General features: G+C 38.7%; 1 protein-coding gene across 1 annotated transcript in view; it reads left to right on the forward strand.

Annotated features, from left to right (window-relative positions):
* The window catches only part of CTSC (cathepsin C), a 53,154-nt gene that overhangs the window by 24,402 nt on the left and 11,455 nt on the right, over positions 1 to 17,297 (forward strand). The window contains exons 3-4 of the mRNA XM_006871219.1: positions 8,715 to 8,881; positions 12,735 to 12,890. Of these exons, the coding sequence (XP_006871281.1) occupies positions 8,715 to 8,881; positions 12,735 to 12,890 (323 nt within the window). The remainder of the gene's footprint in view (positions 1 to 8,714; positions 8,882 to 12,734; positions 12,891 to 17,297) is intronic.

The following is a 17,297-nucleotide window of genomic DNA, read 5'->3' on the forward strand; positions in this document are numbered from 1 at the left end:
TGTGGTTCACAGTACAGTGCTTCTCCTACAGAGCCACCAAGCCTCCCTACAAGGTGGTGGTGGTGGTTATGTGCCGTGGAGTAAGTTCCGACTCATAGCGACCCTGTACAGGGTTTCCAAGGCTGTAAATCTTTACGGGAGCAGAAAGCCTCATCTTTTCTCCCGCAGAACAGCTGGTAGTTTCGAACTGCTCACCCTGTGGTTTGCAGCCCGATTCGTAACCACTACGCTACCAGAGCTAGTATAATTGAAAAAGTGATAAAGTGAGTCAGAAATTGAAGATGGGGATTTTGAGAATGTCTAGCAATTTAATGGTAATTTTGAAAAAAGCAACAACACTAATAGTGATTAAATCCGAGTGGTTTTCTGAACGTAACTACTAGAGTTTGTCAGTTCCTCAGATTGTATTAAAAGTATCTACTATTGTAATAAAAATAGGTATAAATAAATGGAAAATGAAATTATGCTATCTGTGCAAGACAGTATTTAGAGATTTTTTGTTGTTTAGTGCCATTGAGCCATTTCAACAGACTGAAACCCTGCCTGGTCCTACATTGTCCTGATGATTATCGGTAAGTTTGAGCCCATTGTTGTAGCCACTGTATCAGTTATGTCATTTAGGGTCAGTGTTCTTTTTTGTGTCCTTCTCCAGAACTGGTCTTCTGATAACATTTCCAAAGTACAAGAGACCAGACTCAGCATCCTCACATTTAAGGAACATTCTGTTTGTACTTCTTCCAATACAGATTTGATTTTCTTCTGGGAGTCCATGCTGCTTGCACTATTTTTCTCCAACACCATAACTCAAATGCATCAATTCTTTTTCAGTCTTCTTTAGAGAGTAGTGTTTACATAGATGAAACCTCTTAGGATAATTGTTTTGACTACATTTTAAACTGGGTAATACGGCTAAAACTTCCAATGTCTGGTTTGGTGATATTGTCAAATTACATAAGGAATGTTTCTCACAGTAGCAGGAATAAGACAGATACTTTGAGAATATTTGAACCAGGAAAATAACTGGGGCTCAGTCAGTATCTGATCCCCTCAAGCAGTTTGCTTCTAGACTGGTAAATGCCTCTTTTCTAAGTTAAAACTTTCTTGCACAATGGTATGATGGGCCTATCCTTACTTTTATAAGGTAATTTCAGGCCTCAATTTAAAGGATACAAAAGCCTTGCTGGTGCAGTGGGTTAGACACCGGACTGCCAACCCCAAGATGGTAGTTCAAACCCACCTGCCACTTTGTGGGAGAAACATCAGGCTATCTGCTCCCTTTAAAGGTTCACAGTCTCAGAAACCCTGTAAGTCAGAATTAGCTCACTGGCAGTAATTTTTTTCTTAATGGATACAGTGGATAAGCTGGCCTTTGAAACCTGTGGGCCTATATTTGAATCATCTCTGATGATTCATTTAAATTTGCCACCTTTTCTTTATGAGAAAAAAATACCTATTATCCCAATGTTTAATATGAGGTTCAAATATGTAGAAGCCCTTTGCAGTCATTGCTGCATAGTTTTTAGGTATCCCCCCTCAGTATTTTCGATGACTGAGTGATTGATTGACCTCTATGTTTATGCTGCTAGATCTTTGTGAGGAAGACAGTATTTTATAAAGTGGTGTGCAGTGTTGGGGAGAATGCTTGGTCCTTAGTTATAAACTCAGGTTTACTACATCCTTTAGGGAACCCTGGGAGCTCCAGTGGCAGTGTAGGATAAGCCCTGTACTGCTAATTGCAGTGTTGGAAATTTAAAATCTACCAGCCACTTCACAGGAGAAAGATGCGGCTTGCTGTTTCCCCTAAAGGTTTACAGCCTTAGAAACCCTATTCAGAGTCACTATGAGTTGTTTTTGGGGGGAGTCTAGGGAACATAGTGGTTACGAATCTGGTTGTGAACCGCAAGGTCAGCAGTTCGCAACTACCAGCTGCTCCACAGGAGGAAAATGAGGCTTTCTGCGCCTGTAAAGATTTACAGCCTCGGAAACCTTGTTCAGGGTCGCTATGGGTCGGAACCAACTCGACGGCACTTAACAACAAGAAGGGATCCCTCGTGGATCAATGGTTAAGTACTTGGCTGCTAAGCAAAAGGTCAGTGGTTCAAACCCAACAGCTGTGCCTCTAGAGAAAAGATTGGGGAATCTGCTTCTATAAAGATGGTCTGCGTACCCATATGAGGCATTACTTGGATGGCCTACAACAGAAATCATTACCTCCTTTAGGCCTCGTTTTCTACTCCCTCTCCCCAAGACTATATTATCTCTGTTCTCTTGAACCTCTAAGATTTACAATTAACTTGCAAAATGTTTTAAAATTTAAAGTGGATGTGGTACTTTGGGTCAATGTGCCAGACTGCAAAGCTGTTTGAACTGCCAGGTTGGTGGTTAAGCTCAACAGCTGCTCCTCGTAAACCCTATTCAGGGTCGCTATGGGTCGGAATCGACTCGATGACACTTACCAACAGCAACATGTAAGTGGAAAGTCCCACTTCTACAGTGTTAATGATGGACAAATATGCATGATAAAGAACTGTAAAAAATCAGTTATACTCTAGTGATATTTTTTCCCTGTCTACTGAAGATAACAGGTCATCCTTCCCCTCAGAGGGAAAGTTGATTTAGAATTAAGCATCCAGCGTATAACTATGACTCAGTTGTACCAACCACAATATAATACAATGAAGTATTTACACATTTATTTCACTGAGTTCAATACTTACATGCCTTCGTGTTTATTTTCTTGCACATAGATAGGAATGGCTATCGATTAGTATGTTTGATAAATAAATGAGTTTTGCAAAATACAAAACAAGTTATTTAATTTTTTTAGGATTTTCAGGAAATGCTATCATCCTGTTGTTAAGTATCATAGAGTTTGTTCTGACTCATAGTGACCCTGTAAAGGGTTTCTGAAGAGCATCTGGTGGGTTTGAACTGCTGACTTTGTGGTTCTCAGTCCAGTGCTTATCCTACAGTGCCATGCCAGGAGTCCATCATAATCGTAGAATGACCAAAATGGACAGCTTCTAGCAGCACCTGGGAGTTGTGGTGTAGTGCTATAGGATAAGGTCAGCAGTTCAGACCCACCAGCTGGTCCTCGGAAATCCTATACAGGGTCACTATGAATCAGAATCGACTCAATGAGACTTAGCAATAACAACAGCAGCACCTGAACTGCTAACCATAAAGTCGGCAGTTCAAACCCACCAGCCTCTCCACAGGAGAAAGATGAGGCTTTCTGCTCCCGTAAAGACGTACAGGCTTGGAATATTCAGGGGTCGCTATGAGTTGGAACCGACTCGATGTCACATAGGATAGGAATGGCACCTGCACCATCCCTCATTGGCTACTTCCATTTATTAAAAAAATTGAATTTCTTAAAAATATTATAGCTTTGCATTCAAAGTATGTACTCTCTGTAGTTTTCCTCTTAATCATGCCGTAGATTTTCTCCTTTGATAGTTCTATAGCTAGGATCACCCAACTTTTTCTTAAAGGGCTAAATAGTAAATATTTTAGGCTTTGTGAACCTTAGTCCACATCCTTTCAAAATCCTGTTATAGTGTGAAAAGCAGCCCTAGACATATATAAACAAATGAGCTGTGCTCCAGTAAAACTATATTAAAACAAAAGCAAGTAGCCTTTCCTAGACTCAGTTTGCTGACCTCTCTTCTATAAAACTCATAATTCAAAATGTTGTATAATATTCTTTCATATTAATATATAAGCAGTCCCTGAGTTAGCAGCATCCAACTTACAGACAACTCATTTAAACCAATTCTGTTAAGGCAATGAAGGGAAACATGAACAGATTCGGCATGGTACCTAGGATGGGAAAAATCCTGAGTCGAAGCCCTAGAATGGGAGGTTTTTTTGAAAGAATCCTTTTAGGAACCTAATGTGTGGAACTGGATTATTGGTAGGACTCTAGGAGAGCGACACACATTCAAAGTATAATGGCTGGCCCCCATCTTTGACTGGGTCACCACCATCTTTTTTAGGGTATGCTTGAAATCCAAGGGCAAGAGATTTGTTTGTTAGGCATTACATACATGTCTTTCTACTGTGAGAGGAAAGTTAAGTTTCTAGCAAAGCTTTGACATGTAATTTTTTACATTCTGACTATGTTTCATTTTCACTGAAATTGTAATAATTCAGGTGTGTTCTGGTGATGCTTCCTTAGCCATTATTAAACTGGGTTTGAAGTCCTGACAAATTCTTGAGAACACAGTTAGGAACAGACACTTCTGTCTAGGAACGTGCCCATATAACATCTGTTTGGGTAGTATCCAATTGCATATATGAGGGGGGTTCAGAAAATTTGTGGAAAAAATGTAATTAAAAGGTAATGGAGTATTTCCATGAACTTCCTTAAACCCCCTTATAAGTCCATGGGATGGGAGGAGGGGCTTTGTCCTTAAACCCCCTTATAAGTCCATGGGATGGGAGGAAGGGCTTACTTGGTAGGTCACCAGGAGACTGGGATTGTGGGGAGTTTGCTGTGCTGAGGCAACTACGCTCAACTCCACCTGCTGCCTTGACATGACTGGAGACCTTGAGCCAAGGTGCAGCTTCTAGTCTCTGAGCTGCTCAGCAACCAAGCTGTAGCTGTTGTGGTTTCTTCAGCTGCCACTACTGCATACCCTGCCCACCTGACACACAGATCAGTGCAGCAGGGAGATGCTGGACTGCAGCCACTCAGTTGCAGCCCTCTGGGCTTCTGACTCTGACCAGGCTCCATGCGTGCCCGGAGACAGTCAGCTGCAGATGTACATTGTGCAAACTCCAAGACTGGGTGCTAACAGCCAGAGCAACTCTGGTGGGGGTGGGGATGTTGCTGCTATGATAAACATGTATCAAATGTTGACAACATATGTACTTTATATGTAAAATTGGTCTTCACTCAACATCTGCATCACATAATATCCTATTATAGAGCAAACTATGGGCATTAAGTGACAGAAACCTGTATTATGATGTATTTATTCAATCCTGTCTTTGGACATTTAGGATATTACTCTTCTTTCTTGTTTTTGTTTGGTTTTTTACTTTTTATCTTTTTTGTTATAATGAGCAACTTTGTGTGGATAACATATCTTTGGGTTACATGCATGTGATGATTTCTGTAAGAACTTTTAAAACATTGTCAGATTGCTTTTTGAATAAGTTTGGGCTGGGGAGAGGCATTGGCTTAGCCTCACCTGTTCTGTTTTAGCAGCATACAGCAGTGGAGAATAGAAGATCCAGTAACAATGAGCAACATTTGAACTTTGAGAAGTTTGGGTTGGAACCATATGAGGTTACCAATATTTGACTGTTGTAAATAGTAATTGTCTGTGGTTCAACATAATATAAAGGGGTTTCAAAAAGTTCATGGAAAAATTCTACTATTTTTCGTTTCCATTTTCCCACAGATTTTTGAAGCTCTTTGTATATAGATATAACTTTCATTAACCTTTTCACACAGCACACACCTCTGACATTACAACCCAGCAATGTCATAGAATTTTATTTCAGCATCCTACAGGGTCACAGTGAGATGACATGGATTCAATGTCAGAGGGTTAGTAGTGTTGTTGTTGTTGTTATGTGCCATCGAGTTGGTTCCGACCCATAGCGACCCTGTACAGGGTTTCCAAAGGGCTGTTAATCTTTATGGGAGCAGAAAGCCTCATCTTTCTCCCGTGGAGCAGCTGGTAGTTTCGAATTGCTCACCTTAAGGTTCACATCCTGATTTGTAACCACTATATGCTACCAGAGCTCATGTTATAGGGGAGAATAAAGACCATCTTTTTATTGAAATGCCGACAGCTTTGCTGTCTTACCTATTGTTTCTTTAGCTGCTTTTGTGCTACAGAGGCAAAGTTGAGTACTTGGGATAGAGACCATGTAACCTGCAAATCCTAAAACATTGACTGTCTGACCCTTTCTAGAAAAAATTTGCTGAACCTTGCATTATGTCATGGAATCCTGAAATAACACTTGTGAGGACATTTTGTCACTTTGCTTATTTTATAGAGGCCTATTAAAGTTTTATCTGAAGTCCCACAAATAATCATCTGTTCCATAAATAAGTCAGTGTCTGAAAATTGCCTGTGCCCAGCCCTTACTTCCTAGAAATTTAGCATGACATTTTTTTTTAAAATTCACTCTTGTGTATATTCGGTATTACCTCTGTGAGGAGATAGTATAATATGATACCATTAGACTCGGAAACCAAAGTATCTGGGTTCAAATTCTAGCTTTATATCTTATAGTTCAGTATAAATATTTAGATAAGACAAAAGCGTATATTAGTGAAATAAAATAGACAGATAGTTGATAAATGGGTTATATTGTAGTTAAGTGGCATTGAGTTGTTCCAACTCAGCAACCCTGTGTAGGGTTTTCAAGGTGCAGCTGGTGGGTTTGATTAAAATAAATTCTGCAGCCAGAGTGCATATCATTTTTGACTCATTCTTCTATGCATACACAAACACACACACACACACACACACACACACACACACACACACACACGAGTATGAATAAAAAATGATCCGCACTCTGGCTGTAGAATTTATTTTAATCACCTTTCAGAATAGACAAATATATCATTTTTTACATAGTCTCCTTGTTTTTCAATACACTTTGTCCATCTGTCAACAAACTTTCATATTTCCTATTAAAAAATATTTTAGGCTGAGCTGTGAGCCTCAAATGCTCTGTTGTCTTTACCTCTTCATCAGGGGTGACTCTTTGTTCTCAAAGCACTGTTTTCAGGGGACCTAACAGGTGAATGTTTAATGGAGCAAAATCAGTACTATAGGGAAGATGCTTTAACACTTTAAAATGTTTTTGCAGTGTGTCAACAGTGTGGGCAGAGGTGTGTGGATGTGCACTGTCATGCAAGATCACAACACCCTTGGATAGCAGACCTCTGCATTTAGCACAATGTTTAGGGTTCAGCTCTTCACTGAGCGTCTCACCGTAATGAACAGTGCTGACTGTTGATTCTTTTTCTTGATAGTGTTCCAGTACTGGCCCTTGAGAATCCAAAAAACTATAAGCCTCAATTTTCCAGCTTATGGCTGACATTTGAACTTTTTCTTGGTTGGCAATAAGGATGTTTCTATTCCATACTCAGATGTTTATTCTCAGCCATGTAGTAATGAATAAATCTTTCTTAACCAGTACCGATTTTTTATGAAACTTTTACCTTCCTTCAAGTATTGGTCCGAATTTTGTTTGCAGATGTCCAAACTTTTCTGTTTATGCTCCTCCATGAGTTGTTTTGGTACCCATCTTGCACCCAAGTCTATCGTGGATTATTTTATGGGCAGAGCCATGGCTGATTTTCAAATGATTTGCCATGTAATCCCCTGTCACTTGATTATTCAACAGAACCATTTCACATGCTCTATGTTCTCATCCGCCATGGACATGGATGGGAGTTTTGACATATATAGACTTCTGGTGTGGTTCTATAGGATAAGCACTTGACTGTGAACCACAAGGTTGGTGGTTCAATCCCAGCAGGTGCTCCTCGGAAACCCTGTGTAGGGTCGCTATGAGTTGGAACTGACTCAACGTCACTTAACAACACCAACTATATATGTATATATTTCTCAATTTCCTTGGAAATTGAGACTGCGAACCTTAAGGTCAGCGGTTCGAAACTACCAGCCACTCTGCGGGAGAAAGATGAGGCTTTCTACTCCCGTAAAGATTTACACCCTCGGAAACCCTGTACAGGGTCGCTATGGGTCGGACCCGACTCGATGGCACTCAACAACAACAACAACATAGTTGTTTTTAATGTCATATGTATACAATGACATTATATATATATATAATTCCAAGGAAATTATATATATATATAATTCCAAGGAAATTAAGAAATGGTTCAAATAGTTGCAGAGACTAGCAAGTCTCAAGTCCATGCGTCAGACATCAGGTTGGAGGCATCTGACTCATGAAATTATAGGATCTGATGATTCCAACACTGGCAGTTCAGACAGTAGGTTTCAGACGCACAGATTGACATATCCAAGGTCAGCAGGCAGTATGGAAGTCTGCTTCCTCAAGTGTCGAGAACCAAATGTCCGTTAATCAGTGCCAGATGCAGGCTCCAAAGCAAACACAAAGTTAGCGAGCTTTGCCTGAATGACCATATATATTTGATGCAGACCACATTGCACAAATATGTCAGCTGATTAACTGCTCCTAGCAGATCTCATCATAGGGGATGACTACATCATAGCCGCCAAACTAGAGAACCATGTCACGCCAACTTGACATACAACCTTAACCATCACACTACCATAGGTAAGAATTACATATCCTCTCTGAGCTAAGCCTCTACTTTCTCACTTGTAAATGGGTTTACTGATTCCTGACTATTTTACTATGATTAAATACAGTAATGTGTAGTACGTCTAGAATGTGACAAATGTTCTAAAATTGTATGACACCCAGAATTATTTTATCATGTACACTTTTCTTCCTTTTCTAGAATAATTCTCAGAATGTAGTCTCTTAGAATGAAGTATTTGTTTTGACTGGCATGTTGTTGTTAAGTGCCATCGCATCAGTTCTGACTCATAGCTTTACTGGCATAGGCATATCCTTAAGGTGAGACAAAAGTGAGCATCTTTGCCTTGAATAAAGCTAGAGTAGTGGATTTGAGAGTTGGACCCTGATTTTATTTGGACTTTGCTTCCTTTATTTAATTGCAGTACAAACAAGAGGGCAGCAAGGTAACCAGTTATTGCCACGAGACGTTGCCAGGGTGGGTACATGATGTGCTGGGCCGGAACTGGGCATGTTTCACTGGAAGGAAGGTGGGAACTACTTCTGAGTATGTGAGCGTAAACACAGCACACCTTGAGAGTCGTCAGGAAATGTGAGTTGTCAAAGTAAAAGTTTTATTTAGTTTTGTTTTAATATGTATGTTAATTCTTAAGAAATTATTGTTTTGATTATATGATATTTATTTTGCTTCAAAACATACAAAACTTTACTGGAAAACTATGTTGACTGATATAATTGAGAGAAGACCATTTTATACTCTGTTAAGAATGAAAGAAAAAAGTTGTATTGAGGAATTGTCCAATGTTCACAGTTCAGGCTGGGCAGCACAAAGTGAAAAATCCAAAGTGCTTCAGCTTTTAAGCAGAGAAGGGTGCTTATAAACAGAAAACAGAGCAAAGTATGGGTGTTAATGATTGATAATATCAGTTTCAGTTTAAAGTCCTTTAAAATATAAAGATCAGCCACTAGACTAAGAAAGGGTGCTTATCACAGGGGTGACACGTTTTTCTTAGGAACAAATACTTGTATCCTGACACATTCTTCCCAAGAGTATACTTCTTCCAAGACAAATTTGTTTGTTCTTCTGGAGGTCCAGGATACTTTCAGTATTTTAAATGCATTGATTCTTCTTTGGTCTGCTTTGTTCATTGTCCAATTTTCACATGAGTATGAGATTAAAAATACAATGACTTCAGTCAGTCACACCTTAGTCCTCAAATTGACATTTTAGCTCTTTAATACTTTTAAGAGGTCCTTTGCAGCAAATTTGCCTAATGCAATACATCTTTTGGTTTCTTGACTCTGCTTCAGTGAGCATTGACTCTGAACAGTGGACAAGATAGGGTGGATGCGATAAGCTTTCCCAGTGAATTCTCAAAGTGCAGTATTGTTACCCTAGAAGATTCAGCAGCTACATTGTCTTGATGGAAAATATTACTCGACACAGCTTTCCTGTACTTTTTTTTTAAATCACCAATGCAATTTTCAATTTTCATAAAACTAATTCCTAATAAGCCCCCTTGATCATTCTGTGTCCTTTGAGAAAATCTATCAAGATTACCCTTTTGGAAACCCATAAAACAGTTACCATAACCTTCTGAACTATCCTCTCTGTTTTGAATTTAACTGGCCCAGTAGATCCCCTCAGAAACCACTGTTAATATTGGCCCGGTATTTTGAAGGCACCATGAGGAGACTAATTCAGGTTTATTACTAATTGAATGTAAATTTTAAACAAGACAATTAATTTGACTAGAATTAAATTCCTTAGTCAGAATATAAGCACTTACTTTTGCTTTTGTTAAATTTCATTAAGCAATTTGAACCATACAAACAAGAAATGTGCAGTTTTATTTGTCTTTGGAAGGGAAAGATAAATAATCTTGGTGGCAGATAATAGCCTCCTCTATTTTATTTAGTTTGAAATCCATTAAAAGTATACATGAGGGAATCACTCAAAGCCAGACAATATGATAGACTTTGTAACAGAGTGGTGGGGGAGATGAGGATAAGTTGCAATTGTCTGGGGATAAGGCTGAGTAAGATCTAAAATAGTCTACCCCCTCCATTTTGAATTTAATTAAAAAATGATTTCTTTAGCATAACCCTCAAGTAACACATTTCTTACTAAGCCATTTATTGTCACTTCACTGATTAGGATATACTACGTATTTTGTATTATTATACTCTGTTTGATATTTCACATTGTCTCATTTAATGAAGACACTACTAACTGGATTGCTCAGCTCTACATTGTCTCATTTGTAAAATGATCATTTGACTAAATTACCTTTAGGATCTTTTTTAGCTCTTAATAATCTGTTGTTCCTTAAAGGTAAGGTACATTGTCTTGAATTCCCTTGGATCTGCTGAAAATAAGTCCTTAAAACCTTTGATGACACGTTTTTAATATTGTCAGAGAGCTTTTTATTTTCCAGAGAGCTCTGGTAGTGTAGCGGCTACGAATCGGGCTGCGAACCTTAAAGTCAGCAGTTTGAAACTACTAGCTGTTCCGCAGGAGAAAGATGAGGCTTTCTGCTCCTGTAAAGATTTATAGTCTCGGAAACCCTGTACAGGGTCGCTATGAGTCAGAACCGACTCAAAGGCACTTAACAACAACCACAACATGATGTTTTTCCAGATGTTACAATAAAGCAAATTTGGTAGGGTTAGTAAATGTTGCTTCTCAAATTCAGTCAATGAAATAGTGATTCTCATTAGTGGAATATATACTATAAAATTTACTCATTACTAAAGAAACCAACAGCCGTAACTTGTTTTTGTTGTTATGTTAGTGTAGATACAGGGAGTTTTACAATATGTTTAATTAAAGTTCCTCTCTGGTTTCATAGTTTTCAGCATGTGGAAAAGAACTTTGATAAAAGCAGTATCAACGTGGTTGCTTATTTTTCTTGTTTTCAGTACCGCCAGCTCTTTGCCTATGTCAAAATGCTTTCTTTACAACCATCTCAATTTAGAAAGAGAAATAGAAGTCCACAATATACCTAGAATTTTATTCAGGTCAGGAATATATATATGCCTTGTAGGACTTAACGAAACCCTTGGATAATGAAATGTACTTTAAAAAAAACTATGGAAGTTTTCTAATGGGAATAATTTGTTGAGTTCCATAATTCCTACTTGGTATATATAGGTATGATATATGTTTGAACGAAGTGAAAAATCAACTCCTTCAATTTTTTGCTTTATATGCATATTTTTTAAATCTATATACATTTATACTAATTTATCAGAAACTTTAAGATTTGTATACTCGCAAACATAGCAATACCACCGAAGTGGAATGTTTTTGGCAAAGAGAAATATTTGTATAAGGTTGTTTCATCATGAAGCACTTTTTATAGTAGTTGTTGTTGTTGTTGTTATGTGCCGTGGAGTTGGTTCCGACTCATAGCAACCCTGTACAGGGTTTCCGAGGCTGTAAATCTTTACGGGAGCAGAAAGCCTCATCTTTCCCCCATAGAACAGCTGGTTGTTTCGAACTGCTGACCGTGAGATTAACAGCCCGATTCATAACCACTACGCTACCAGAGCTCCTTTATAGTAGTAGCAGATTATAAACATTCTCAATAAATTTTACAGTAACAATATTTTTAGATGTAACAGTACCTCATTTGGTAAAATCATTTCGTAAAATATGTTAGAAGATTATTTGTTGTTATTAAGTGCTGTCGAGTCGGTTCCAACCCATAGCGACCCTGTATAGGGTTGCCGAGGAGCCACTGGTGAGCTTGAACCGCCAACTTTGTGGTTCAAACCAATTTTGCAGTCCAGCACATTAACCCACAGCGCCACACCAGGACAAATTGTTTAGTGGTGTGGATAAGAGCTCATATTATATTCAGTGCAAAAAAAATGATCATGTAGAATTAAAAAATTTTTGTTAAAATATATGTATTTATGCCATAAAAACTTTAAAAAATGCCATCTATGGTCATCATTGAGTAGTAACATGAGATCATCACGTTTTCATTTCCCCCTAAAAAGTTTTACAAAACCCCTTTGCAACCTATGCCATAAGAAAGAGCAGGACAACAGAAAATATATACAATCATATATTACAAAATTGCTTTTTTTAAGAGAATATACCACATACAGCTTTGGCACTGAGTTTAAGAATACATGTTGTAATGGAGTCTGTTTACATCAGAGGAATCATGATAGTGTAGTGCCTACCAGGATTTTTCTGATGTAAATAGACTTGGCTGCTAACCAAAAGATCATTGGTCTAAGCCCCCTAGCTGCTCTGCAGAAAAAAGATGTGACTGCTTACGTAATGATTTACAGCCTTAGAAACTATGGGGCCATTTACTCTGCCATTTAGGATTGTTACGAATCAGAATCAGCTTGATGGCATTGGCTTTGGTGCTCGTTTGTTTACGTCCATAAGATTATATTTGATAGTATCTTGTGTTTGTTCACAGGTATTCTAATAGGCCTTACAAATATGACCACAACTTTGTGAAAGCTATCAATGCCATTCAGAAGTCCTGGACTGCCACTGCATACAAGGAATATGAGACTCTTAATCTAAGAGACATGATTAGGAGAGGTGGTGGTCATAGCCAGAGAATCCCAAGGTAATGAAGTACATCTCTTTATCAATAATGCAAACAGTTTTGTTGAATGCAACTTTCCTCCCATCCAGCCCTCTGTGTGTTGCCTAGCATTTGATTGGTCATCTACTTTCAAATTTTTATTGTCTTTTTTAAATTTTACCCCATCTTCTCTTCCTATTCATATCGACTCTATTGTGGTCCTCTAGGTCCTGTGTATGGATTTTCCTCCCATAGTATCTTTCATAGCCATCACTCCTTTCTGATTTTCTACTCTCTTGTTTAGGGCTTTGTCACCACTCTCCTGCTTTGTGGCTCAGCCTCCTGCCTCCTATTTCTTTGGTCTTTCCTATCCTGTCTCAAATCTTACCCATTTAATTAATTACTGCCAGTTTCATCTTCCTGTATGTACTCTCCTATAATTGTGCTACTTCCTAGTGTGTGTAACTTAGCTCATCTAAGTTCACTATAAATGCATTTCTATCTAGACCTTGATTTGCTTCTAGACAATGTGGCACTCATTTTTTTTTTTAGCTTTTGTACTACTCTTTTGTCTTAAATACTCCCCAATGTGCCTTGTCAAATTTGCTACCTGTATACATTGCATAATTCTATCCATGCTCTAAGATCCAGAAAAAAAACTTATTTATGAATACAAGGTAAAAAATTAGTGCTATACAATTATAGAACCTTTTATTAAACAAAAATATCAAAATGTGAAGCTATTGTTCTCAACATATCCTTTGTCTAGGTCTATACACTTTCTTTTTAATGTTTTATTGTGAATTATGTGATAGTTTACATGGGAGAGCATTAATTTTACATTCAACCTATCGTATATCATTTCATTGCCACGGTTACAATCCCCTCCATGCATCATCAACCAATCAAAGGATATATACTATAAGCCTGTCCCCTGGTCGTCAGCACACAGCCCCTCTCCCTCTGTGGGTCTAAAGTCCCCAGCTGTTCTATCTCTCCACGTCATAGTCTCTGCCTCCATCTCTGGCATCACTGCTTCTCTGGGTAGGGTCCCAGAGCTCTCCGCTCTTCTCCCTTGATGATCCCAAGGACCTCTGCTCCTAGACTGCAAATTTAATCACTCCCCTCCTCTACAGAAAACATCTACCTTTACATTTCCAACCCTCACAGTCAGTCCTGATAACAGTTATTCACTATTGTATCACAAGAGACCTATCCGCATTTCCTTTTATCAGGCCCGCCTAGATAAATTGTATACTACTCAGTGGAGATTCTACCTTCCTCCACGCCCTCTGGATTAGGTTCCCTCTTGAAAGATTGTAAGCCAGTCACTTCTTGCCTTTGTAGCCCCCCCACTTTGGGTAGCCAATGTCCAAGTTGCCCATTCCTGTCTACTCTGTGTATGGAAGGGGAGGGAATGATCCTTGCTGTAAACATGTCTTCCCTCTGTTTAGCTATTGCCTCCATAGGTATAAGTCAAATTCATCAAATTGTATCAGATTACTCTTTTTTTCCTCTTCTTCCTTCTTCTAGTTGAATTCGGATCATCCAGTCATTGAAGCCATGTCAAGTGGGTATTATCTGCAAGTGTGGGTGTTCTTGTGCATATGCCCTCTCTTCTTATTAGCTGGACGCTTCACTCTCCACTCTAGTCGTCTGTGGCTATGTCACTGACTCTGAGCCCAAGAGTCCCAGGTGTTGCCACACTGCTGGCTAACCAGGTCTCCACCTGGGTTCACAGGAGTCTACTGAACGTTGTGGCTTAGCTCGCAGCTTCATTGCTGCTTTTCCCTCACTTTCCCTTATTGGTGATGAACGTGGTCACCAATCAGAGCATGTATTCTTATTGAGTCTTAGTCTTGGAAGGGGGTTTACTCTAAGGGAACCCGACCACTTGCCTTGATGTCTCCTGGGCAAGCAACTTGCTTGTTCTTGTAGTAATCAGTAGGTCTGCCTATATCGTTTTGTATTTTTCCTGTCGATCTTTCTTTCAAGAAGTATCTTCTGTTCTTCTAGTTGCCCCAGGCTGGTCTGCCCATCCTCTCAAGTGGAAATTTCCCACCTCTGAAGATTCTGGATGCTGTTCAGGATTCCACCTATAGTCTTATGTAATGCAGAGGCTCTGCAGGAAGCCTCCAGCACTGGGTACTATGTAAGCCCTGTTTTAGGTATTCCAATCAGTTACAGGCAGAAGATGGATTTACAAGCTTTCTATGGTGATATTTCTGGCTATACCTTTCTCTCCCCCTCTAGGTCTATACACTTTTGAAGCAAAGTTTCCATCTCTCTAACCTTTCCCTGAAAACTTCCGCACTCAATTGATACAGTTTGATTTCCCGTAAGGGAATTAAATAATTTTCCTTTGAAATGTCCTTTGAATTTGGGGAACAAAAAGAAGTCTGAAGGGAGATCTGTGGGGTAGAAGGGCTAAGGTTTCCCAAGAAATTCTTTTAAGACAGTCCTTGCTACCCTCAAAAAAGGAATTAGGTGTATGATTGAGATGGAAAACAAAACCTTTGACACAATTTTCTTGACCTTTTTCTCATTAATGCAGTTTTCAGTTTCCTTAAACGTCTTTCTAATAAGCCCTTGTGATCTTTCTGTATCCTTCAAGAAAATGTATCAAGATTGCCCCTTTAGAATCTTAAAAAAAAAACCACACAAAACAATCACCATAACCTTCTGAGCTGACTTCTTTACCTTGAATTTAACAACCCAGCAGATATCCCCATGGAAACCGCTGTTTTAATTGGACCTTCTTTTGGAGGGGAGGGCACTCTTGTGACACTAAGACTTAATGTTTTACTGAAAGAACTTGTTTAAACACATTATAATGCATTTACTGAGTCACGTTTAAACTCATTTTGTTTGGAATAAACCCATGCGTGAATGAAGATAGAACTTTACTAGAATACTTATTGATGTGCCCCTGTGTACCTCTAGTATCCTTTTAAACATCTGGTGCCCTCATAAGCCTTTCATACCCGCATCCAGAAGAGCACTTACTATCTTTAGACTAGCATACCCAATGGTATATTTCTTATTTTGAGAAATGAGATGTTAATATTTTGAATTTAAAAACTTTATTTCCCTAAAAGTTTAAGTGGATCTAGCAAAAAGTATATCATTGATTAAATTATAAAATTACCTGGGCGATGCCTGTCATGCCATACCTTGTTTCAGGAAGAACTGATAACATGACAGAAGGGTAGGATACTACTGAGTGTGCTACAGAGAGTTCATAAATTATACTTATATAAAAGGAGCTCTGGTAGCGTAGTGGTTACAGATCGGACCGCGGACCTTAAGGCCAGCAGTTCGAAACTACCAGGCGCTCCGCAGGAGAAAGATGAGGTGTTCTGCTCCCGTAAAGATTTACAGCCTCGGAAAACCTGTACAGGGTCGCTATGGGTCGAAAACGACTTGATGGCACTTAACAACAACAACAACAATAAGTAGGTTATTTTTCCCTTTGTACATTGAAGCATTTTCAGGAAATACAATGATTAATTCTACTTTACTTGTATGTATAGAATACTAGGTTAAAATGCTTTTGTTTGAACAGAATACTAAAATATTTTGTTTGAACAGAACAACAGAACATGCTCACTGTTTTTTATCGGTTGACTGACTAATAATCCTCATCTGGTCTTTTTCAACTGTCAGAGTACATGAAGTTTTTTTGTTTTGTTTTGTTGTTTTGTTTTTTCCTATCCAACCAATAGCATATTTCCATACTTCTCTCCCATTATCAAAAAAGCCGTAACAGCAAGACAGGTAATTCAAACTCACCAGCCACTTCTCAGAAACCCTATATAAAGTCTCTCTTAGTTGGAACCAACACAATGGCACTTAACAAAATAAGTTATTCCTTGATATCCATGGGGTATTGGATCCAGGACCCACCTCCTCCTCATCCCCCAATACCAAAATCTGTAGATGATCAAGTCTCTTATGTAAAATAGTATATTAGCTTGTAACTTGCACTCATACTGCAGTATTCTTTTAATAATCTCTAGTTTACTTATAAAGTTGAGTACAATGTAAATGCTATATAAATAGCACTCTTTTCAGCCTTTGCAGGATTGCGAGGACTACTTAATTACTTATTGGGGACCGTTTATTTTCCAGAACCAGAGGTTGTATGTAACACAAGCAGCGATCAATGCTTGCTTCTAGGTAAACAATGCTCACACAAGTGGTGGAGAGAGAATGAGGAGCTATGAAACGGTGGAAAGCTACAGTAGGGAATAACTACACATCATTTCATTTGTACACGTTCAGCATACTGGTCAGCACTCGACAAATACAAGTTTTACTTTCTGGAATAGTTTCCACTTTTTTTTTTTTTTTTTTGGTTGCTTCTTAGAAAACCAAGAAGGCCTAGAGAAATTAGCACAGGGAAAAACTTCTCAATTATCTTTGGCAGTCAGATTGCCATTTTGTTTC

Source organism: Chrysochloris asiatica, unplaced genomic scaffold (assembly GCF_000296735.1).
Source record: "Chrysochloris asiatica unplaced genomic scaffold, ChrAsi1.0 scaffold00163, whole genome shotgun sequence".
NCBI classification, from domain to species: Eukaryota; Metazoa; Chordata; class Mammalia; order Afrosoricida; family Chrysochloridae; genus Chrysochloris; species Chrysochloris asiatica.